Raw genomic sequence first — 26,076 nt, forward strand, 5'->3', positions numbered from 1 at the left:
GGCCGGCGGGCGCTCTTTTGGAGAGCGCCCGCCGGCCCAGCGGAAATGTAAGAATGGCCGCCGCGGTCTTTTGACCGCGGTGCGGTCATTTGTCGGCGGTACCTTGGCGGACGGCCTCCGCCGTCCGCCAAGGTCAGAATCAGGGCCATAGTGTTGTTTATTTTGGTGAATCTCATAATCGTGGTGGGCAATACTTTCCTCAAATGTTGTTGCTGCTTTCTTTGAATCCTGTGTTATGTAATGTAATGGCAATATTCCAGTAAGCTTTTCAAGTAAAATTGGCACCTCGAGTTGTTTCATGTCTGATGTGAGTAGTTAATCCTGGCTTTTTTACCTTTGCCTTCTGGTTTATAGGAGTAATCAAACTACCAGTGCCAGTGTTCAATTAAAACAAATGCTATGCAGGTAACCTGTCTATTGGGGTGGGGATCATCATCAGAGGCCTTTTCTGTTTTTCCCGCGATTTAAATCTAAATGCAATTCACAAACTCTTCTCCCGCCCTTTTCCACCCAAAAAGTGGTTAGACTTTTACTTCAGCAATGGTCTAGAGTACATCCTTTTCCTGGGTGGGAAAGGGAACAGATTACCTCTAAACCTGGAGGATCTCCAAGGGAAAGGGGTTTCTCTTTGCAGAAAAATGTTTTCCATGGAGAAAAAAAAGAAAAAAAAATGTGCATATATATCAGGATCCATATTCCCCGTTTGTAAGTGTAAGCTATGTACAATCATACACTAGGAAAAAGGGAGGAAGGGGAACGTGTCACATGACATTCTCAGTAGTAAGGGTGGAAGCCTATTGCTTGAGGAGCATTCCAAGTGAGCTACTCGGGATGTTTGTGAATTCTTCAGTGTGGTAAAACTACATCCATGGAGATTTACTACTTTTCTTTGTGAATTGGGACCTAAGATTTGTGTAGTTAGAGTCAAAGAAATATCATGTACCACAACTCTGTGGACTTGTGAGAAGAAAGAGTGGTATTTAATAGTTTGATGCATAATGCTAGCCTTCCCTGTTGCCAAAAAATGCTGCCCTGCACTGGAACGCAGCGAGGCATCCCAGTGCTGTAGACTGTCCACACACATGCGCACAGATAGTTGTACATAAGCATGATCCCACACACACACTTTTCTCTCTATCGCCACTGAGGGTCACTTCACTCACACCCGTTTATAACACAGACTAGAAACACTGCTTCAGATTTCTGCCTAACTATTGTCGGTGCCTTTCGTGCATGAGATTCGAGAATTTGACCTCAAGAAGGAAAGCCCGTGACAACCACAAAATACAACAGGCCTGATTTAAGAAAATTAGTGCTGAGCCCAGAGCATCGCCACTTCTCTTGCGCCCCTTAGCAAGCCCCCAACGCCACCATATGTGCACCGTATGTAAGAAATGACGAACCATGGTGATAGTTAGGGGAACTAGCATCAACATTTTTCACGCTAGTTCTGAGCTATGCAGGATTTGCCTAAAAAATTTTGACGTTAATCCTGCAAAGACTATTAAGGTCCATTGTAAACAATGGTGTGCCTCCTTTTATTGCCTGCTAGGATCAGGCATTAAAAGTGCCGGAAAAAATGAAGGCCATTTTTTCAGCCCCTCTAATGGGGGAAAGCCCTGTTTGCATACATTATGCCTGGCACAGCCATAATGTAGCACAAAATGTTACAAAGTGGCACAATGCATGCATTGTGCCATTCTAAATTTGGCGCAGCGATTTTGGCATCATTAGCATAAAAAATGATGCTAATGTGGTGCATGGAGGCACTAGGGGCTCTTAGATCTGCCCTAATTTACTTCCAGGTTCACTAAGTTCATCCACAATGTATGAAAGTGCCACAAAGGTCTGGAGCAGCCTGGAACCTTTACCCACACCTAGAACTGTCACAATATTGTGCAGGTTTGGACCTGCCAGAAACATCTGGAAGTGTCACAAAAGACTGGAACTGCTCTGTACATCTGGGACTGATTGTTACAGATACTTGGAAATAGAACTTAAGCAGAGCACTGTCACAGCGGTCTGGCACTCTTTGAGATCTCTGTGGCACCCACTGATCCCTAGGAATGGTAAATTTCCGAAACCGCTGCAGGCGTTTAGAACTTTCAGAACATTCATAAATGTTATGTGTGGAGTTCTCCTCCCCGATTAAGTTTATATTTGCAAATCAGACCCAGTGGAGTTGATAATAGAACATTTACACTCAATATGGCTTTTTTTTTGTTTTTTTTCAAAAAACGATATTTAAGTCAAAAGATATGTCTGACTACTTATCCTGACATACAACCACAATGTCAGACTGTTCTTTAGATGTCTAACTCTGAATTGTCTGAGTCTTCGCTACATGCCAGACCCTCTTTAGAACATTGGGCACATTTTCTAGGAATTAGGCTTAGGAGAAGGCCAGAAATGATTGACCTCTGACCATTGCATACATTTTACGTCTATCTTACAGGCAGAATAACTTTGCTCGGGGTTTGGAGCACCAGCTTCCAGATGGAATGTTGGTGGCCAATGTTCCGGTGGAGAACCAATGCCAGGAGGAGACCTCGGAGCCAGTGCCTGACCCAGACTTTTTAACAGGTAATATTTATTCAAAGACAGTGAGAGATGCTCTCTGCATGCGCCGTGAAGTCAATCTAAAATAAAGAGCCCAGTGCTGGCGTCAGCCCTCTGGCAGCTCAGGCATTTGCAGCCAGAAATCAGAAATCTTATTTTGAAAAAAAATTAAGTCGAAACACAAAATGGGAAATAAAAAAATGTAAAAGTTATTTTTTTAAAAGCGATTGACCAACTACCTAAAAAGAAAACAGAGTGGTGCATAGTACTACATCACTTTTGTATCATGTTAGCCCACTCTGCAAAAAGGAAGTTTGCAAGTCAAGTGCAAGGTGCACAAAATAATTACACTTCACAATAAATTATTTTTATCTAACAGTCAAATAATTATTTTGATCTGGTTCATTCCGTCAACTGTGTTTGAATCAGATCAAAGTCCAGTAATGTGGAATACTCAATAAAAACAGGATAAAATAGTTGAATAGAAAACACAAGCTGCCATGTTTCATGAGCACTCTCGCTTCTTCAAGGTTGTAAGATATTAGATAAATATCCTATCAGTAGCTATATATAATAATTCATCTATGTTTCGTCACTGCTCTAGTACCATATTTTACAAATATTCTAACTTTGAAACAATGTTTTATCCTTTGCAAAATCCCCAGGGATCTTGTAAACGTGAGTTACACTTCATGTAAACTCTCAGTTTGTAGGAAATGCTCAATTTAATATGAAGGTATTTTAGTCTTTTTCATACATTAACTGCTAGGAGAAGACCGTGCTGCCCATTTTTCCTAATATGTGAAAGTGGTAACAATACAAAATAGTTCAAAGTTGTCCCCCCAAACTTTATCGGGACACTGATATGAGGCATACTTTATTCTGAAATTTTAGAAAATATTGACAGAATATATTTAAGAAATCGAGCTTGTTAACCTTTTACTGACAAGCCTAAAGTAATTAAATGAGAATTAAGCATCACTTATTTTGCCAGGTAGTTGCTTTTACAGAAGGTTTTAGCCTAACCAAAGCCTAAATTCAGATGAGCCGAGATGGCCGTCCTAACACACATGCACACTTAGGTGCTCTCTCTCCTCCTCCTCCCTCCCAACTCCTGTTGCCCTGCCCCTCCTTGTACTATTGGCTGAGCCAGCAGATGAAAAATAAAATGATAGTGCAACTATTGTTTTATTTTTCATCTCCTGCATCTTGGCCAGGGGTGTGACGCTCCTTCACCATACCCAAGGAGCCGCCCCTGCTGATAACAGGCATGATGAAATAAGAACATTATTCGAAGTTTTGCAAACGGAATTGTTTGTTACAAACCTCCCTGTGTTACAACTGTCCTTACTCCATAATACACTGTAATACTGCCGGTGTGATAGCCCCACATCTGTGATGGAGTATTCTTTCAGCCGTACTCTTAAATAAGGTCCTAAACCTAGCTAAAGGCAGACCTAATTTTAAATCTCAAGCAGTCAGAATAATGACATCAAATAGGTATGTGAACTCACGAAAAAGGTAATTTTTTGTTCTAAAGTCTGCATTTAGCAAAAAGACGGATGTGTGACCATACAATATATTTTTGAAAATGTTCAAGGCCTTTTTACAAGTTAGAAAATGGCTTTTGCAACCCATTATGAATTACATGTCAGGGGGCATGAAAAAGTTCTCCCCCTCCTATTTGGGAGTCAAAATGGAATTTATCAGTGCTTTGTGACTCCAATTGTTGTTGTAAATCATTGATCAGTTACTAACCCCAAATTAGGGCGGTATCTGATTTGGTTTCCTTTTTGGAAATTGAGTTGGTCCATGAGGGTTGCATGCATTCTCCAGTGATGTGTTTTCAAACGGTTTTCCCATCAGTGATGCAACTGCAGGGACGGCCATCTGAGATCCCTTTCAGACCTCCATCCCTGGATTGCAGCCAATCACATTGAGTCTCAAATTGTGACCTGCCTAATGAATAGTCATTAGGCAAGTTATTTATTGGTACCCTCCACCTAGAATTGCTCAATTGTAGTTGTGATCTATTAGTGAATAGGTTGCATCACAAATTGCATTCCGATTCGCCAATCAGTCAGTGTGCTAATGCACATGCCTTGGTTGTGAATATGATTATTACATAATCTTACACTGATATCTGCAATGCACTAACTTCTCCTGACAACCCCCTAAATTGTGCACCTAAAAATGTTAAAACTAGTATACAACAAAATTTTACTCTGGAAAATGTGCACCCGTTATAGATTGAAGAGGGAATAAGTACCTGCCACATTTTGAACATAAACGCACAATATAGTTTACATACAATGATAATAAGGGTGCCTCATTAACACAGAGGTTAGCTTGAAAATCAGGCCTCAATCTGTAGGACCCTAGAACACCCCAGTTTTACAGGTTATATGTTCTAATTTTTGATTGGCCATACTCTCATGTGCCTTGAATGCTGAACAGATCAAATTGGTGACTTACCAAGGGTTCTGTTAATTCTTCTTTTATTGAAATAGAGCATTTTAAAATATTTAAATCAATCCAAATAGTGATCCAATTGAGATCATAAAAAGGCATGATTTGTTCTAGAGCTGTGACCTTCTAAACACGTATACAAATAAAATTACTTTCAATTATAGGAATACCATACTCATTGTCTTGGCTATGGGTGACAGCATGTAATGAAAAACTATATATTATCTGCATGACTAATGATAATTATGTATTTGAGTTTTGAAAGAAGCAGACTTTCCTTTCTTGGGCTTATCAATACATTCAGACACCATTTTTACTGGTAAACTCTCATCTATAGCACATAATCTGAACCATATTTGAACGTGAGCCCTGTATAGTCTTGCCTAACAGCATTGCCTGTGCATTCCCTTTAGAATGGCTCAGCAATAGAATTTATAGGGTGACTGGAGTCTTAAGCATCGTGAGCATGTCTTTATAGACTGTTGTATGCTACAGATGTCAGATGACTCTTTGGCAGAGGTACACCATGTTTCGAGCTCTGGGCTTTCATTCAGGAGAGGAATGCATTGTAGAAGTTGTAGTATTGTAATTGTATTGAGTTACAATTTGTAAAAGGAACATCTAGGCATTAACAATAGTGTCCCCGCTGACACAGAGTCATATTGTCACCCTACTTGGGTGTAGGCCAGGAATATTAAGTACAAAATATAAAATGATCACAATATCATTACCCGACTATCGAGAGGCTAAATATGACAGCCTACTTCAGAGGGCTATACCGGTTCTTAAAGGCCCTGAACCCGAGTTATAGCTCATAGCTGCAGGCAAGGGTCTATAACTACAGAGAGGACCTTTAACAACTTTTCCATACCTTAATTCCATATATACGGATCATGGTGATAAATATCATATAAAATGAAGCGCAGTCCCTTTCACCCTTCTCCAAACACAAGGGCTCACTCTCAAAAGATATCAGTCATTTATGCATCCACAGCAGAGTCTATATGCAAACACATCACCTTTTGTGATTGATGGTTCACTATTAGATTTGCCTCCTTCAGAAGTTTCCAATAATTCATCAGAGGCTTGATACTGGCGCACCATTTCACCTTCACAAACATAATAGTTCTCCGCCCTCTAATGCCTTCCCTTCTCTAGTTAGTACCCTACCTGCTTTCAGTGTGCTGCAGTATCAGCTACCCTGCTATCAGGCTGCCAGGTATTCAAACTGACATCATTAGTTAAACTACACAAATGTCTTGATCACTGCTTTGTAGTACCTAACTACAGACAGTCTTAGCGTCTGTTTCCAGATGCTAATGAGTTCCCTACAGTAAGGGCCTGATATAGCATGGAAAAGATATATGTCATTCACTTGCCATTATACCTCAGTGGTTTGTCTTGGCAATTTTCAGCTTACTATCTTAATATGCAGGGCATTCTGCTCCCATCTCATACTCTCTGTTGGTAATATGGCCATGCAGGCCAAATGCGTTGGCACGTAAACACATTACTGGCATTCATATAGCACCCAATCTGCCTTTAATGTGGCATCACAGTGCTAGCTTCTTGGGCGAACAGATGCTTACCAACTGATACCACCATCTTCCAATGCAGCTGACCTGTTTTGGCCTGTCATGATATCTCTGTCTTCCTTCATCAGGAATGGTTAATTTCAGCGAGGTCTCCGGCTACCCGCTGCTGCAGCGCTGGAAGGTCCGCTCAGTGATGTACCATGTCCGGCTGAACCAGGGCTCAATCTCACAAGGTGGGTAGAACCCAATATTTAACCGATCGGCCGCCTTTATGCCTCAAAAACCTCCTTGAAACATGGTACCACATTTTATCTGTCTTCTAGCAAATTATCCATCATCTTCCTTGTCTTCCTGTCACTTTTATGATGCAAGTAAGATTAGGAACAGTAGTCTGGACTTTGTAGTGCTTGTAAAATTAAGCCATTTCAGCTGAGACAGATTGTACTGCATTTTAAGACACTTAGGGGCATATTTATAAGCGCCACCTTGTGCCACATTAGCATCATTTTTGTTACGCTAATGTGGCCAAACGAGGCCAAAATCCTTGTGCCACATTTACAAAGTGGTGCAATGCATGCATTGCACCACTTTGTAACCCTTTGCACTACATTATGCCTATGCCAGACATAATGTATGCAAAGAGGGTGTTCTCCCGTTACAGGGATGCGGGGGCGAAAAAATGGCGTAAGGAAATCTAATAGATGACCTTGCTTCATTTCGTACGGCACTTTTAATGCCTGCTCGAGCAGGCGTTAAAAGGGGGCTTCCATTATTTAGAATAGGCCCCTATGTAGTCTGCAGGAGTAGCGCCAACATTTTGGCACTACTCATGCAAAGTACATCAATAGCGTCACATAGAATGACGCTATTGCCCCCTACCATGCTCCATGGTGCACCGTATTTTAAATACGATGCACACATGGTGGCGGTAGGAGGTAGTAGGGGGTGCTAAGGGGTGCAGGGAAAGTGGCGCTGTATTCAGTGCAGCACCACTTTCCATAAATCTGCCCCTTAAACTGTACACTGTACATAAATGTTTTTTCTAAACATACTTTTTAAAAGGCACATGTCTCAGCTCGGTTGCAGCCTGTTAGTTGTATACTCACTGCACAGGGCCAGCCAGTTATGGTGGTTATGTAAGAACTGTTTTTCTGGTTGAAGAAATATCACAAATGTTCAGTTTGGTGGTGGGCGTCCTATAATGCTGGAGGTTAGCACAAGTGTAAGTAATTGACATTTTAGCACTACAGTATAGGAAAATAAAGTGATTTGACTAAATCCACATAATTTCTCAAGTGAGACACCCAGGAGCAGATCATACCATACTTGACAAAATAGCCAGTGAGTCTCATGTCTTTCTTCACAAATATCTACAGATGCTTTTGGGCATTTTATGAGCCCCTTGCACCACCATTGCGTCACTTTTTGTGATGTAACAGTGACACAAACATTGAATTCACATCTATGAGGCCACACAAAGCCACTTTGCATGGCTTTGAACGACCTCATAGAAATGGAGTAAGAAAAGCAGTGCAAGTCCTTGTGTTGCCATACTCTGCGTAAGGGAGGAGTTCCATGGGTGTTGCAGTGGGTATTTCCACGCAACACCCATGGATTTTGACGCATCCCCAGATTCTGCAGCGCACATAGAAAAAGGAAATGTCTCCCAGGATTGTTTTTATGCAGGAAGGTGCCTGCGCAAAAATAATCCTGCCTACAACGCAGGCACCCTCGCACCATGGTGCAAGGTTGCCTGTGTTGGCGCTAGGCTGCCAAAACAGGGGTCGTGCAGTTGGAAAGGACAGGAATGCACCATATTGCTTAAATACAGCACATTCCTGCCCTTTCCCTTTGATGCTGGGCAGTGCCGCAAGGTGACTTGCTGCACTGCCCTGAGCATAAAGCGCATAAATGTGGGCCTATGTTTTCACGTCCTTCTTATCTTCTGCAGCCTTCAGCCATGCCTTGCACTCCTTGGATGGGGCGACCTCCCGCAGTGATTTTGTGGCGCTGCTTGACCAGTTTGGCAACCATTACATCCAGGAGGCTCTGTATGGGTTTGAGGAGTCATGCTCTATCTGGTACCCTAACAAGCAGGTGGAGCGTCAGCTGCGGCTAGAATACGAAGATATCAGCAAAGGTAAAGCCTTCACTAGAAGAATAACTAGACCTATTTTTGTGGAAAGGATGGATGCATGAATGTGTGCTCTCATATGCCGAACAGCCACTCCACCAACTCCACCATCTAACATGGTACAATACAATTGCATTTTGTAAGTTTGCACTGCTTTGCGTCAAAAAATTATGCAAATGCGGCGCTAAAAAAGTATAAATATGGGCCTGAATCTCTCCAGCAGAGAGTCAAACTAGCAATCTGCTGGATGTATTCAAGTCTGTGCACAAGGTGCATTAACTTATTGAGCTATCACACATTGATTGTAAACAGTAACCCCAAGGTTACATGCTGCCCTCAGCAGCAGGCGCATTAGCCCACTGCACCTCCTAGGCTATATTCAGCACCACTAGAATTATACGGTGTAAAAGGTCAAATTATGTACCTGGACTTTCTAAATTATGCAGCAGAAAAAAGCAGATTGTACGTCAGTTATTGAGCTATCACACATTGATTGTAAACAGTAACCCCCAGGTTACATGCTGCCCTCAGCAGCAGGCGCATTAGCCCACTGCACCTCCTAGGCTATATTTTCAGCACCACTAGAATTATACGGTGTAAAAGGTCAAATTATGTGCCTGGACTTTCTAAATTATGCAGCAGAAAAAAGCAAATTGTTCGTCAATATTTCACACATTCTGTGGCAGTATTATATTGCTCTTTTCTGATTTCAACACACATGTATACAAAAGGCCTTGTAAGGCGCTATATAAATACAAATACAATTACAACGCTTTCCACAGCACAAAGATTTCTGTATAAAGACTAGTGTACACCTTTACACATTTCTCTTCAAAGCGGTATTCAACAACAAATAATGTTTTGTCTTGTACAGTAACATAAGAGCGCCATTATAGTAAGACCATTACTTCTAATTTCGAAAATGTACATTACATACTTATAATGTAAGTGTGTCACCAGGAGGCACTGTGAAAAACAAGACATCAGTTCTTAAAAGAGAAATGAACTGCTGGAGGTATTTCTGTATTATGATTTCGCTCTTGATGTGTATTTTTTTGAGAACAGTGTCTTTTTTGCCATCTCTTTCACTTTGTAAATGTTGTTCCTGTGTGTAGCTTTAATTACAATTGTATTGAATATTTTCAATTTTAGAGTGCGCTTTCCAGATGATTTGTAGTTTTACTTTATTTATTTTTTCCATTTGTTTCGTTTTAGTTATGATTGGTAGCTTAATTTCCGACTAGTAGTTTTTTCCCCAAATCTTTAGTTTTTATGTCAGTTTAATTCATATTCTGTAGTATTTTTTTAGGGACGGGTTTTATTGTTGCTTTGCAGTTTTTGTCAGTTTAAGCACTGTGGTGTAATTTTGACTACCGTTCTATGCCTACCCTGTAGAAGTGATATCAGAGATAGTTGTAACTTATAGTATTAATTGGCTTCATTAATGATCGTTAATGTTAGTGATGACTGGTAGCTTTAGTTTTCATTTCTTTTTTTTATTACTGAGCATTATTTTAATATTCGATTATTGATTATTTGTAGTTTTAACATTAAGTTAACTGATGATGTGAGCTGTGTTCTCACTGAGAATTTTATGTTTCTATTAACTTGATGATGTTGCGTTTTAGTGGCAGAATAGAGGGAGTTTTTTTAATTACTCGATTCAAGATTTTTAGTTTTGTTAGCTTTAAAGATTATTCATAGTTTTATTGTCAATATATCTGCTTGCATGTTGTTTTTCTTGGTATTTACTGTCTGTTTTCAGTTTTCAACTAATTTTGCTGATTATCTTTAGTGCCACGGTTTACACGTACATTTTAGCTTTGCATTCATTTTCAATTTTACCAATGATTTTCTGTTTAACTGATAGCGTTGGTGATGAGTTGTAGTGGTCCTTGGCTTCATTGCCACCAATATTTGTAGTTTTTATTAAATTATTGATTTATTTTGTTTTTTGCCTCAGTCATATTGCCTTAAGTGTTAGTGTCAATTTTACTGATGCATTGTTATAGTTTTGCTTTTAGTAGTAAGCTTTACTTTTCATTTACATTTAGTGATGATTTGTAGATGTAATGTTCCTTTTTAATGATTGTTATTAGATTTCCTCTGATGATTGCCACTTTTCAATAATTGTATTATTAATTTTAGTGATAGTGATATAGCACTGGTATAGACCTACTGGGAAGTGGACCTGTGTGCTGGGAACACAGAATTAGGTGCCATTATATGGGCAATTCAGATGCACAGAGACATTTTAAGGCATGGGCTATGGCCCAGTGCCCCAGCCTTTCAAGGGGCACCTGATCTAACCAGATCTGTTCTGCAGAGTCTTGCCCTGATGACCTTGAATAATTCCTAAACAGATTGTTTTAAATGCCATTTCCTTTAATTTATTTTTAATGTGAGTGATGTGTGTGAGTCTATTACAGACATTTTGCAGAGAAATGTTGTGTTTATGTTTCATACAATATCCATAAAAGATGTTAATTTTAGATTGAAACAGGACCTCACATATGAGAAATGGACGGGAGCCGCAGATATCATTTGCAGTAATATTAGTAAGCTGCTGCTGTGTAACAAGATTGGAAACATCATTAGACTATTAGATGTAAACACATTTAGAATTCGGAGGAGTGTGCCTGTGCACTGGCAGTGACCTGGCCAAAGAGAACATGAAAGGGGTGGAATTTGATCATATATTCAGGATGTTCCAAACAAGGGCCCCCCAAATACGTTTGGTCGAGGGGGCCCCAAAGTCCATAGGAACTCCCTACAGATGCAAATCTACAAAAGTGGAAGTATAAAACGTAAAACATTGCAGAGTAATCTCTGAAATTAGACAAATATTGAAGTTGGGATCTGCTTTAGGGTAGGGCATCATCTCATCACAGACCATCAGACCTTTAGTGCCTCCATCACATTCATATGGAGCGGGGGTGGTTAGATTCTTATTTGAAGAGGGGGGGGAATGAGCGTAGGTGTATCTAGGTACAATCTGCTATGCAAAAGGGTGTGAGGTACATAGTAATATATGCCTGAGTAGGTCTTTCCTCTTGTGTAGACCTTTACAAGATCTCCTGCCACTAAATGCAAAATATAATACGCTGTGCTAACAATGGTGTGGGCTGGAGTCCAGTGAGAAAGGGCTTAAGGAATTATATAGCATGTAGGTAGTCCTGAAAATCATCTCTTCTCCACCTATGTTTCACCCCCTCCTCTTAGCTCTATCCCTTCCCGTATCTGCTCTACACTCTCATCCTCTGCTGTGCAACTCAACACTGCACTGGCTTCCGTCCAACCCTTCCCTGATAAGTGCCTTTTGTTGTCTCTGCTGCACTTCATCCCTTCTGTGCCCTGCACTCTATTCCTCTTCTAGAACCCATCTCTCTTCTGCCGTCTATTTATGCAGCCTATCCCTACTATCTCCTGCGACCCATCATTCCTCTGCTCTGCGCACAACACCCTTCTGCGCTGCACTACAGTATATCCCCCACAGCTCCCCGTGCTCCATGCACTCCTCTCTTTTTTGCCTCTGTCCCAACATTTCCAAACCCTGCATGCCTTCTATCCTCTGCCTTGAACTTCATCACATCTGTTTGCATCTTCTTCACCTATGACTCATCTGTCCTCTGCCCACCTCTTCCTGCATCTGCCATCCTAGTTCGGTGCCCCATATCTCATTATCGCTGTCACTGTCCCACAGGGAACTCCCCGTCAGACGAGTCTGAGGAGCGTGAGCGGGAGCCAAAGGTACTTACCTTTCCAGAGTACATCAACAGCCTGCTGGAGGCGGGCACCAAGAGGATGGCAGCAGGGGTGCGGATGGAGTGCCAAAGCCGTGGGCGCTGCTCCTCCTATTGCCAGCTCTGCCATGTCACCTCCAACCCCGACATGCCTGCTGAGCCTGTACTGCTTGAGGTCACGAAGGCTGTGCCCATCTACGAACTGGTCACCAACAACGCCACACAGAGGGTAAGGAAGGAGTCAAAGCATGGGCTCAGGGTGGTATAAACTTATATAGACTGAAAGGGCGCTGGCATAAGGCACATAAGCATTGTTAGGATGTCGCTGGTGAAGTGTTGATACCAGATGGGATTGGAAGTGTTACTTGTTTTAGGCGATATCCCCAAACCCGGGAGCAGCCAGATGACAGACATCATCTGGATTCCACGAGGCAATCCTTCATTGCTTCTTGGCCAAGCTCAAAGCCAAAGCTTGCAAGAGATGATAGAAGTATTCGGGATGTAGCAAAAACACAAATCAAATATAATCTGGAAAAAATAACGCAGGTTCGTTGGTATTTGGTAAAAGTCACAAGCCTTACAATCAATCAGTAATCCCAATAGTCTAAATGCAGACGTTTTAGAGCAGCAGTTAAAATACCTGGCTTCCTACAAAGCCTCCTTCAATGGGATAGTGCCTACGTTACAAGTCACCCAGAGTCGTAATCCTGGGCAGGATACCACTCTGTCAGATTCTGTGTGGTATGGTATTTCCAGATTCTTGATTCCTGGATCAGCAAATACTGTGCCTGTTAATCCAGTGTCCAGAAATATTGGGCTAGGTTTCACAAGTGTAGATTCATACAGTGCCTAATTTGTGCTGGTGTTTTTCAGTGCTCGGCACTGGCACATTTCTTAATCCCAACTTTTATTTTTGACAGTCTACCACATGGTGGCACTGCCTGTCTATTTTTAGCAGAGAACGTCAGCAACAGTTTGTAACAATCGAAAATACTTAAAAAAATAGAAATACCAGGGCGCACAGGCCATTCTCGTAGCCCGGGCAACCTGATATTTTTATTGGCTGAGACGGAATCATAGAAATTGTGACATTTGTTGGAGTGTAGACATCAGTGCTTAATTTGTGCTTGTTGTTTCTGGTGCTGAGCACCGGCACTAATTATTGAGGGCCGGCGCTTATTCTTCGTCTCCAAGCATTTGCTTCGAGCAAGACACATATGCGAAAGACGGCGGGAGAGAAAAATGAAAAAGCGTCACAATCGGAGAAAGCAGAAAGCTGCAAGAGTGAGCTGAAGGGGCAGGGAGTGGCTTTAAATGGACTGAAGTTGCCCGAGATGGCTTCAGGTTTACGCAAACTCAATATTTCTTGTTCCCACATTTAATTGCAGCAGCCGCGTGTTTTTAAGGAGAGCTTTGAGCACCGGCACCTTGTTATTTACAAATTAAGCACTGGTAGACATCGATGACACTGGCATTTGTCAGACCTGGCTGAAGCTGTGGGTGGTGCAATGTGCAGTGGCCTCTTGCGAAATACCTTGGGCCTGGCACTTATTTTGTTACAAATGAAACATTGGATTCATACCCCTTGAAACCACAGGCACTAGCTGTAGAAAGAGGCGCAGCCCAGCCCCTGTCTGGCCTATAGCAGAGCGGGGAACAGCCAATGTTCTCCACAGCACTGCTGTGCTCTTCACCTGCTTGGAATATGAATTGGGACAAAGTGTTCTGCGCCATTTCCCATTAAACAAGCAGCAAACACAGTGCAAATTGATTAGTTCTGTGTTTTGCACCATCGCATACTTTATATACAAGGCTTGCCATGATATTGAAGTCAAGGTGTGGGATTTGCTTGACATCCACATTCACACCACGACATTGTAATATGGGGACCTAGGCCCTCATGCTGGTAAGTAAGGTGACGCAGACACAGTGGTAGGGTGGTACTAAACTGGCCTCAGGCACGTGCGCCCGGCCCCTTTTATTGGCAGGGTCATCTGACTGGTGACACCTGTGTTGGGTGGGTGTGGGTTACGCATGTAAGACCAGCCCTCAGCAGAGTGGCTGGCAGAAACACTAGAACGAATCCAGCTGGACTCTACACCTATCGCTATAAAGTGCTCAAACAGGGATTGCCTGGGCCTGGCAGTGTGAGGTACAATAATGAAACTCTGGGATATGTCACATCAAGGAAGCACTGTAGGCTCTCAGCCTGTGTCACAGTTGTGGCTCAATGGTGTCTTAAGTAGGTGAAGAGCTGCTACAGCAGAGCTTTGTTTAGCCGCCGTAGGCAGGGGTAAGGGACTGCTTTGTCACAGAAACTAACAAGGAATGTACTGCTTTTGGCTAGGAATGTCGCATCATCAGTTGGCACATCGAAAGTGAACACAAGAATATGACAATATCACACGCAAAGCAAAATCAAAACATAACATAGCATATCTAACCAAAAAAGTCGAAAGACGCAACACAACAAAAACAAATTGCCACACAGGAAATGTACACAGACGTTCTTATCATATGTAACCACATCCAGAAATATTTTGTTTTCTTAATACGGTAGTAAAAGCTGTTTGGAGCAAACATTGCCTCATCTCACTCACCACCAAGGACATTAAATAATGATTCACCCCTGTTTTTGGTCTGACCTCGTCTTGATATTCAAGTCACTGAGGTCCTGATTTATACTTTTTTTGCGCCGCATTACCGTCATTTTTTGACACAAAAGCGGCGCAAACTTGAAAAATACAATTATATTTTGTAAGTCTGCCCCGCTTTTCCATCAATAAATGACGGTAATGCGGCGCAAAAAAGCATAAATCAGGGCCTGAATGTCCTTAACTACCTCTAAAGAACAGACACAGATTTGTGCAGCAGCGGCCCCTGGCGTTCTGTTTGTTGTATGGCACAGGTTATCGATTTGAACGGAGCAGAACGATATAGTGCCCCCTTGAAGAAGACATTTGAAGCCCAAAGAGCGTTTTCTGGGAGAGGAGTTAATCCCTGATCCAATATTTAGTGGTCAGTTTGTAAATGGCATTGATTGAGGTCTTGATGAGAGGGCGATTTCTAGACAAGGAACTAGGAAAGGTAAGGTAGGAAAGCGTATCAAGGATACTGCACCAATGATCGCTGCAGCCCCGGGTGTAGACTTTGATGTGGGCTTTGAAAACCTCTGGCCGGTTTGAGGATGTCACTGGCTCATTCATTGTGGCGATCCTCGGTCTGAGTCGTGGGGGAACGCGTCTATATATACAGTGACTTCATTCACTGGTTAGGCCGGAGAGAAGTGGGTAGGAAGACGGGAGCACTGAAGAGGACATGAAATGTGAAGCCCTGTGCCTACTGCAGAGTGTAATTGTCTGTTATCTCCATCTTCTCCCAGTTGCTGCAGGAGGCCATGCTGAGCTCGCTCTGGTGCTCTGGAAGTGGAGACGTCATCGAAGACTGGTGCCGCTGTGACGCAAGTGCTTTTGGTCTGGACGGCCTGCCCACCTGTGCGCCCCTGCCACAGCCTGTGTAGGTCATGTGCATGCCGTCACCTTCTCCTGCTCTCTACCCCCTGTTCCCATATCTCCATTCCACCCCGTCTTTCCTATCACCTGGCATCTGCTCTCTCTACCTACTTTTCAGTTTCTCTTCACCTAACCACTGCCTCCTCCCCCTATGTACTACCCTTCCTGACTGTTATCTTCACCTGCCTACTGCCAGTCTCCCACTCTCTTTTACCCCCCTACCAACCTCTTTCCTTACCCACTGTCCTTTCTGACAGCTCTTTCCCTCGTGCTCTATCTCCATGCCCACTGCTGTTTCCCCATGTCCTCCGTATCATGCTAGAAGCCACTGTCCTCTCTCTATGTCCGTGACTCCTTCAACTGCCCAGAGTCCTCTGCACTCTCACTACACGTTCTGCCAGGGGTGGCTCTTCCAGTGGCGAGGAGCGCCGCCCCCCTTGGCAAAGAGCCAGGAGATGAAAAATGAAACAATACTGCCACTATAATTTTATTTTTCATCTGCTGGCTCAGCCAGGGTTGTAGGACAGAACCACGCATGCTGGAACAATGCATGCCTTAAAAATGCAGTTGGATCGACGACCACGTTGTTTCCACGCATGCCTTTACCATGCATGCCTTTACAACAAATTTCATTTTAAAAGCATGCCTAGTAAAGGCATATTTGGAAACAGCATGCGAAACGGCATGCATGGTTCTGTCATATAACATCACCCACCCACCCTGAGACCCCAAACTACCCCCACTCCTAATAGCTAAACTACCTCGACCCCCCACCCGCCCTGAGCCCTAAAAAAACCATATCCCAACCCCCCATCCCCACCACTAAAAACGAAAGTACGCCGACCCCCCACCCGCCCTGAACTCTAAACAAAAAAACGACCATAACCCCCCCACCCCTGCCCCATAAAACTAAACGACCCTGACAACACCCACCCGCCCTGAGCCCCCCAAAAAAACTACCCTGATCCCCCACCTCCGCCCCAAAAACTAAACTACCCGACCCCCCCACCCGCCGAGCCATAAAAAAACTATTCCGACCATCCCACCCCTGCCTCTAAAAACTAAGTTAGCCCACCACCCCACCCGCCCTGAGCCCTAAAACTTTCCCCCTAATAAGTAAACTACCCCGACCTCTCGACCCACCCTAAGCCCTAAAAGAAACTGTCCCAAACATCCACCCCACCCTTATTAAATAAATTACCCTGACCTCCGCACCCGCCCTGAGCCCTAAAGAAAATACAACCCAAATCCCCCACCCATGCCCCTAAAAACTAAACTACCCAAAACCCCACTTACCCTAAGCCCTAATCCACCCCACTGCTAAAAATTACCCACCAACCATGCCACAACCTGACTTACCTCACTGCATCCTCTCCAGATCCTTTCTCCTCTTCTCCTTCCTCCCTCCCTTCCTTAAATTTCCCCCACTCCTTGAACAATAAACTACCCCGCCCCACCCTAAGCCCTAAATAATAAAAAACCCAAACCCTCCCACTCCCGCCCTTAAAAAAAATATATATATATAGCCCAAACCCCTCGCCCTAAAAATAACCCTGCAAAGTCCTTAATCCACCCCCACCCCTGCCCCAGCCACACTTACCTCACTGCATCCTGTCCCCATCCACTCTGGCTTTTTCTGTGCAATAACCACGCATATGCGTAGTTTGGTACCTACATGGAAAAGGCACAAAAAAAGCTGTGCGTTGTTCTGTCAAGCGTGGTTACGCCTGCGTGCTAAATGTCCACGTTGTTCGCGATGCGTTGTTAAAGACGTGTCCCCTCAGCCAGCAGTACAGGGAGGGGCAGGGCAGGGCTGGACCATGGGAGGTGGGAGGCAGAGTGAAGTCCACCTAAGTGCGCATGTGTGTTTGGCCGCCCGTCTCAGGCCGGCCAAACTCACATGGCCACTTAGGTTTCTCCAGCCCAGCTGTGTTTAACAGGCAGGCTGGAGAAACTGCACAGGCCCCAGGGCTGTGTCTGAGGGGCTGTCAGACCTGCTATGACCAATCCTGGTGCTGCTTTATTGCTACCTTTACCATGAAAACAATGCCAGGATTGCTGGGCAGCCTGTGCTGGTGTCCCAGTGAATGCTGTGTTTCACTGTGCGGCAGCAACCCAACTGCACTTTTAAGAGGGGTGACAGATCCACTTACAGGCGGGTGCAGTGAGTGACTGCACCCGCCTGCAAGGGGATGTCTAGGGTGGCCATAGGACCCCCCGCCCCTTCAGAGGGCTGACATTATGGGGGGCACTAAAAGTGTGCTACCTTTATGTGGCACACAATCGGTGCGCCTCCTGATGGCTTCTTTACCTGTGCGCCCATGTCTATAATATCACAGATTCCCTTCTTTGCCTGGGGGCATGCCCTAATGCAAATCAGGGAATACCCTCTGATGATAGCACTGGTGCTATATGTGTGCCAGGGCTATCTGTATTACAGAAGGTGCTGCACAAGTGTCTGCAAGCCCTTTTGTAGTATTTGTAGTACCAAAGTGCCACAGAGGCTAGCAAAATGGGTGCAAACACCTGTTGCACCCCCGGGTCACTTTGTGTAATAAGGACGCTGGTAGATATCTGGAAATTGATGCAGTGCAATGTCTCAAGGAAGATAGCAGCAGAACCCTTCAGAATGTCTGGTTCAGTGTTTGATTTGTGCTGTTGGTTGCAGGCAGCAGGCCTCTGCGCTCTTTTATAAGGACCAGAACGTATTTATACTGTCAGACTTAGACCCAGTACAAAAGAGAGAAAGACAGACAAGGGAGACAAAAAAGGAAGACAAAGCTAGGGGCAAAGATACAAAAGGAAGAATGCCTCGATTAAAAAGAAACCTACAAGAGTGAGATAGAGACACATGAAATGTTGGGTGGTGGAAGAAGAAGCCATGAAGTGGGGGGACGACTAGGCAGCCTTGCTATTTGGCAAACCTGGCATTTGGCAGCACCGGTTGGGGCAAAGTTTGGCAGAAGGGGCATTATGTCCTGGCTTTGGTCTTTCCAGGACGTCTCCAGCAAGTGCGATCTTCTATAATAATAAGGCAGGTTATGCAGCCAGATCACTGGATGGCGCCATACACAATGTTTTCTCTTTCCTGGCGTGCAAAATGTTTTAATATTTCGAAACAGGTGCTAGTTGCACCTGGCAAAAACGGAGGAAGCATCCATAGGACCCCATATTACGTTTTAACTCTAGACTGCAAAAAAATGCCTGCCAAGTCTCGAGGGGGCCACTAAGAAATGCGCCCCTGCATTATTAGTAGGCAAATTCAAGAGTGACTCGCCCTCGCCTTTACGGTTCTCACATCAAAGGCAGACACAGCAGTTTGATGATCGGAAGCAACACTACTGGCTGGTAAGAGGCAGCAACCTCTCCCCTACTACCATGTGTTCAACGTCTTCCTAGTAAAAACGATGTAAAACCGCTCTTCGTGCCCCGTGACATCAGGGAGGTTTACATGACTTTCATGAAAAACGAGCTTGAAGAACCAACCACACTGAGCATTTCCTCACAAATTCCACTTCCTCTGAATTTTCAATATGAATGACTTTCAGTGAGGCCAACTGGAACCCCCACAAAAAGTCTTGGCAAAACTCTGATAGCGGACCCAAGCACAGAGCCAGAGAGCATCGTGAGCAAACCCAACCATCTTCATGTTGGTAACTCGGCAAGGGAAAGGCTCTTCCCAGAGGAACATTTTTGTAAAAAATGAGACCACATGGTGCATTTTGCATCACAATCTGTAAATAAAATCGGCTACAAAGATGCATGCCAGTTTCATTCGCAGTCCTGAAGGGGAATTCATGAAATATTCTAATACTTCTCTGCCTCAGTGCACAGGGGTACTATTTTTACCATCATCATAGCCTACGTGAGGTAACATTCTGTTACTGTGCACACTCATACAACCTAGTTAGTATAGAGCTGAGGTGGTGTCCGTACACAAAACTGAGTCGATATAGACTAATAAACATGAACCAGTTAGTTTTGTGCAGATATACTTGACCTGTGCACACTTGTAGACCTAAGTTAGGCCCCCCCTATGCCACTTAAAAAAAAAAAAAATTATACTGGCCTCTACTTACCTGTACTTACCTGGGATGGGTCCCCCCCATCCATGGGTGTCCTCCAGGGGTGGGCGAGGGGGGCAGAGGGTGTCCCTGGGTGCAGGGAAGGGCACCTGTGGACTGCTTCCATTGTCGGAGACCATGGAAACGAGCCCACAAGTCCCTTAACGTCTGCCCTGACCCAGGTGTTAAAAAACAGCGCACATCAGGCTGTGCGCCATTTTTTAAGGCCCGCCTCCTTCTGTGCGTCAAAATGATGCAGGAGTATAAATAAGGCGCAGATGCCTTAAAGTCATTTTTTTCACGGGAACGCAACCTTGCACATCATTAGCGCAAGGTAGGTTTTCACATCCAAAAAATGACGCAAACTCCATAACTTTGGCGCTGGACGGGTCCAACGCCAAAGTATAAATATGGAGTTAAGTTTGCGCTGATTTTGCGTAAAAAAAATGACGCAAATCCGGCGCAAACAGAGAAAAAAAATATGCCCCCTAGTGCTGCCTTTACGACCACTTGCCTCAGGGGTGGCAAATTCAGTGCCAAGAACACAGATGCGACCCTGGATTCCTTAATTTCTGCACATTTTTCATTACACTGACAGTGACTAATACACTATCAGTATAATACAAAATGGAGCACACTTAGGTGAATTGGGACCTTTGGTAGCAACTGAGGACATTAATAATGGTTTTAAATGTATACTCTGAAATCTACTGTGTGAAGTACTGAGGCAGTGCACACTCTGGCATACACTTGATGTAATCAAAGCTGAGTTAGTACAAACACGCTGACATACACCCACTTACTGTCAATCTAACTGTTGTGTCCAAACGCCGATCCACACAAAGTGTGCACATGCCTCGGAACACTGGTTTGATAAAGAGCCTCATCTAGAGTTTGGTGGAGCGGAGCACTCCTGTAAAGTTCTCCCGCCCCACACCACAAAACCTGCTAAGTTTAGAGCCAGAGGAAGAGCCAGGGTTATTCTGGTTTAAATACTACTACTGCAACTACTATTACTACTACTAACAATAATAATACTGATGATGATGATGATGATAATAACAGTTATTATTAGTAGTAGTATCATTAGAATTATTATTATTACATTAGTAATAATAACAATAACAATATTAATGATGATTAATATTATACTAATTATACCACTACTACTACTACTAATAATAATAATAAATATTATTATTATTATTATTATTATTATTATTATTATTATTGCTGTTGTTTTTTTTAAAGTATTTTACAAACAAAGCACTGTGGTGCTCGTTCTAAGGCCTATAAACGTTTTTAAAAGGATAAAAAAATACAAAGTCTATGACTGGTGAGATTGCAGCATGGGCTATCATCCCTGCTGTTCTCACAGTTATGTTATGTCATGTTACACAATTTATAGAGCGCATGGCTACCCTCGGGTTTCCCAGCGCTACTAAACCCTAACCACAGAGGGGAAGAGAGTGATACGCAACAAGAAAGGAATAAAAACAACTGGACCTAGAATAACCAAGTTTTCAAGGCCTTTCAAAATTCCAGTTCTTGCTCCATCAGCCGAAGATTAAGAGGCAGCGAGTTCCACAATTTGGCTCCTAAAAACATCAGAGAGGACCCACCCCATCTTGCTTTCTTTATTTTTGGTACAGTTACTAAAGCAAGAGTAGTGGATCTCAAATCTCTATTCGGCCTATAAAAAGTGGCCAAGTTCCTAAGGAGCATAGGTCCTCTATCATGCAAAGACCTGTGGATATGACATAGAGCCTTAAATTTGATCCGCTGTACAACAGGCAACCAGTGCAAGGAGGCCAATCCAGCTTTCACAGAAGAACTTCTTGGAATGTTCAGTAGTAAACGAGCTGCAGCATTTTGAACTCTTTGTAATTTCTTTTTAACATATACTGGGGAACCTAGAAAAAGGCCATTCCCGTAGTCTAGCCTTGAAAGAATAACAGCTTGCACAATGAGTCTTCTAGCCAGTGCTGGAAGAATAACAAAAATCTTCCTAAGAAGTCTCAGTAAGGCAAAGCAAGTAGTAGATATGTTGGTAGCCTGCAGGTCTAGCGTCAGAAGGGGATCCAGACTGATCCCCAGGCTCTTCACATGTTTTTTGGGAGGAGGGAACTCACTAAGTGCCGAAGGACAGGTGCGAGAAATGCCAGGCTTTGGTTCAGGGCCCAGTATCATGACTTCCGTCTTCTCCTCATTTAGTTGCAATTTACTCTGAGTCATCCAGCTTGAGACCGCTTGCATACAAGTAAGGAAAGCGGCTCCTTCTGAGGTCTCATTAGCAGAAAAGGAAACCACCAGTTGGGTGTCATCAGCATAGGACACTAATGCTAACCCAAATGATTCCACCAAAGAGGCCAAGGGAGCCATATAAATGTTAAACAGTGTCGGACTAAGGGCAGAGCCCTGAGGTACACCACACCTGCACTGTAGTTTGTTTGATAGGAACGATCGATCTAGGACCTGAAAGGACCTGTCCTGTAGGAAGGAAGTAAACCAGGCAAGTGCCTGTTCCTTAATTCCGAGGTCCCTCATTCTCTGGATCAATACCTTGTGGTCTACTGTATCAAAAGCTGCGCTCAAGTCCAGCATAATAATCACTGTGGTGAGACCCTGGTCAACCCGCTTTCTAGCCTCTTCCGTAACTGCAATTAATGCAGTTTCCGTGCTGTGACCAGTTCTAAAACCCATCTGAGTGGGATGGAGCAACCTATTCTCTTCTAAAAAGGTAGAAATTTGCCAATTGATGTATTTATCCAAAATTTTAGCGGGGTGGGCAAAAGGGAAATGGGTCTAAAATTCTTCAACACTGTTGGGTCAAGAGAAGGTTTTTTTAATAGCGGTTTCACTATAGCATGCTTCCAAGAGCTATGTACTACTCCTTTGGAAAGAGAATCATTAAGTAAATGTGTCAGCATAGGAACAATAACTTCCGCCCCCTGCAAAGAAATGTGAGGAGGGGCAGGGTCCAGGGGGGATCCTGATTTCAGGGCACTCAAGAAATTTAACACTTGAGTTTGTGAAAGAGGGTTAAGGTGAGAAAGACAGGCTGTAATAACACCATTAACAAACTCCTCCTCCTTCAGTGAAGGACTTTTCTCCCCAAAAGTGGCATCGATGTCTAACATTTTTTGGTGGAAAAATTCAGCTAATAAATTGCTGTGTTCTATGGAAGCCTTTAAAGGATTGTTTTTCACCGGTGCATGTAGAATATCTTTTAATATTTGGAAAACTACTTTGGGGGAACCTGCCGCTCCCTCAATTATCTGCTGGTAGAAAACCCTCTGTGCCTCCTTGATTTCAGCATGATACCTTCTGATAGCCCCCTTGTAAGCTTCCCTATCTGCTGGAACAAACAGCTTTCTCCAAGTTCTTTCTAACTTTTTACATTCCTTTTTTAGGAGAAGTATTGAGGGGGTAAACCAAGGGGCACTAGTTGTTCTACGCGGACCAGACTTTTTCCTCAGGGGAAGAACTATGTCCAGACTTTCAGTGATCCAGTCACTGAAAGCTTCAACTTCAGATCCCCTCTTACTCATGACACTGGACTTAAGAGATTCCAAAGTGACTAAAAATTTTCCTTTATCCAATTTATTCCACGATCTCCCGACCTGAACAACAGGCTTACTCCCACTCACCATTGTACCCGTGGCTAATTCAATATAAATTAAAAAATGATCAGACCACGCTAGTGGGGTCGGAGACCTACATGTCAGGGCAGGAGTGTTACTAAACACTAAGTCAATAGTATGACCCTTTTCGTGGGAGGGGCCTTTAACAAGTTGGGTCAGACCCATTGCTTCCATACCACCAAGTAGACGCCTTGAATCTGTTTGTTCTGGGATCTCACCATAAATATTAAAATCACCTAAGATGGTAAGATTAGGTCTGGCACCTATAAATTCTGCCGGTCAGTCTAAGAGAGAGTCTACAAACCTTTCCGAGGGGCCTTGGGGGTGATAAATTAGGATCCCAGAGAAGGTATACCGAGGGTTAAGAGCTAGAGAAAAAAACATCCCTTCTCCCTCCACTAACTGAAGAGGCTGAAAGGTAAGGTTCAAACAGTCCCTATAAATGACTGCAATACCCCCTCCTCTTGCCATCCCTCTGTCTAATCTGGCAATTCGATACCCAATAGGTAATGCCAGGCTAATATCGGGATCAGAAGTATCATTCATCCATGTTTCGGTTAGAAACAATGCTGTATGAGAGACCTCAGTTAACAGTAAATTAATATCAAGTTTGTGGGCGACCAAAGAGCGGCAGTTAGTGTAGAGCAAGGAGGTAAGAGGATTACCCCCTGTCTCCAACTCAACCCCCCTGGGATTGAAAGTCCAGTAACAGGCAGGGCAGCGCCATGTATCTCTAGTACACTCTCTACATATAATACATTCCTTGTTCCCTGAGACTCTCAGTAGATAGAAGGGGCATCACTAACCTCTGAGGGAGAATCAAGGAAGCAGGCCCCCAGGCCCGACCTGGCGCGGACGGGCGCAGACGGGCTTGCCTTTGGCGCGCCTTCGGCACACCAGCGGCGCACACGCTGCGCGCGCCCACTGCGCGCTCGCCGCATCGCGCTTAAAATAGCCTTGAAAGAGCCAATTAGTGATCCAAAAAACAACTGGACCGCTAACCCTTCCAAGATGGCTGCCGCAAATGGCACCAGGCACCAAGGAAAAAATGGCAGCCGTCACAAAAAACGAACCCCAAAACAAATAGCCCAAAAGAGGAATCAGGGCTACAGGGACCCTAAACACAGGTCACAAACAACAGTCCCCCTCAGCAAAAAAAAGTAAAACCAGATTCACACGTTTTAAAAACAAATATGAACACCATAAAAATAGTAAAAGTAGTAAAACCCAATTCAGTATTAATAATTACCAAGATAGGGAAACGCGACAGTGACATGCGCTTTATACGGGAGTGACCCCCCGCGGCTGAACAGCCAGTTTGCCCAGCTCAGAAATCATCCCCCTAGCATGCTAGCCACTGGCCAGTCTGGCCCTAAAATTAACCCGAATGATACATTCATCCCAATGCAAGTCGTTTACATCATTTTTTTCCCTAACAATTGTTTTTCTTCTGACAGCTTTGTACTATCTATTTTTTCAATGCATGGTGCAAGGATGGCTGCGTTGCGGGGGGAGAGTGTTTTTTTGCTGGACGATACACCTTCCTGCACAAAAACAATCTTCAATTGGGTTTTACTCTTTCTATGTGGGCTGCAAAATGCAGCCCACATAGAAAGAGCAAAAAAGAAGGAGAATTGAAAGCCTTTCTCCTTGTTGCGCCCCAGGGGTGGTGTTATATTTTGGCGCTGCCACAGATATAGGATTTCTTGTAAATGTGGGGCAGCGTCAAAATAAAATGGGTGTTGTTGTGGAATGCCCACAGCAGTACCCATTGCGACCCCTTTCACTCAAAGGGCTGCGGGTGAAGGGGCCGTATTTATACAAGGTGGCTTTAGGCCACAAAAAGTGGCTTAACGCTGCCTTGTAAATACAGCGTAGTGCACAGCGCCACCAGAGCAACACAAAAAGTGACGATCTGGTGGCACAAGGAGCTTGTAAATATGCCCCGTAGTATACAAATTGCCAGTCCAGCAAATGCATTTCGTCCCTGCTGTCGGTCAGAATAGTGAGTGTTCAGAAGATTTTAAGTTGCTACAGGAAGTAATGATAATGGACATTGAAGAAGAAGAGAACTGTACAGCAGGTATTTCCCTTGGGATATCATTATAATTGATCATTGATGAAGTCCTGTAGAAGCTGGAGCCCTTGAAGGCCGGAATTGAAAGTCCAGGGCTGCTCATGTTGCCTCTTTCACTTTCCCTAGATACCTAAGGTCAGTTGCAGCAGGTAGGGGGAGGCTTCTGAGAGAAAAAGTGAGAAAGGGGGAACGGGAAGGTAGAGAGAGGGAGAAGAGAGAAGGAGAGGGAGAGAATAAATGTATGGAAAGAGAGAGTACGAAAGTAGATAAAGAGAGCGGGCGTGTTTGTGCATTTTTACCAGGATGGTCTTGGTTCCACAGTCTGGCCCTGTTGACATC

General features: G+C 43.8%; 1 protein-coding gene across 3 annotated transcripts in view; it reads left to right on the plus strand.

Annotated features, from left to right (window-relative positions):
* The window catches only part of ASTN1 (astrotactin 1), a 536,836-nt gene that overhangs the window by 416,159 nt on the left and 94,601 nt on the right, over positions 1–26,076 (plus strand). For all 3 annotated transcript variants that reach the window (XM_069231561.1, XM_069231562.1, XM_069231563.1), the window contains 5 exons: positions 2,456–2,583; positions 6,692–6,796; positions 8,515–8,703; positions 12,401–12,669; positions 15,823–15,956. In XM_069231561.1, coding sequence (XP_069087662.1) covers positions 2,456–2,583; positions 6,692–6,796; positions 8,515–8,703; positions 12,401–12,669; positions 15,823–15,956 — 825 coding nt within the window. The remainder of the gene's footprint in view (positions 1–2,455; positions 2,584–6,691; positions 6,797–8,514; positions 8,704–12,400; positions 12,670–15,822; positions 15,957–26,076) is intronic.

The sequence above is a fragment of the Pleurodeles waltl genome, chromosome 4_2, assembly GCF_031143425.1.
Source record: "Pleurodeles waltl isolate 20211129_DDA chromosome 4_2, aPleWal1.hap1.20221129, whole genome shotgun sequence".
Classification (NCBI taxonomy): domain Eukaryota; kingdom Metazoa; phylum Chordata; class Amphibia; order Caudata; family Salamandridae; genus Pleurodeles; species Pleurodeles waltl.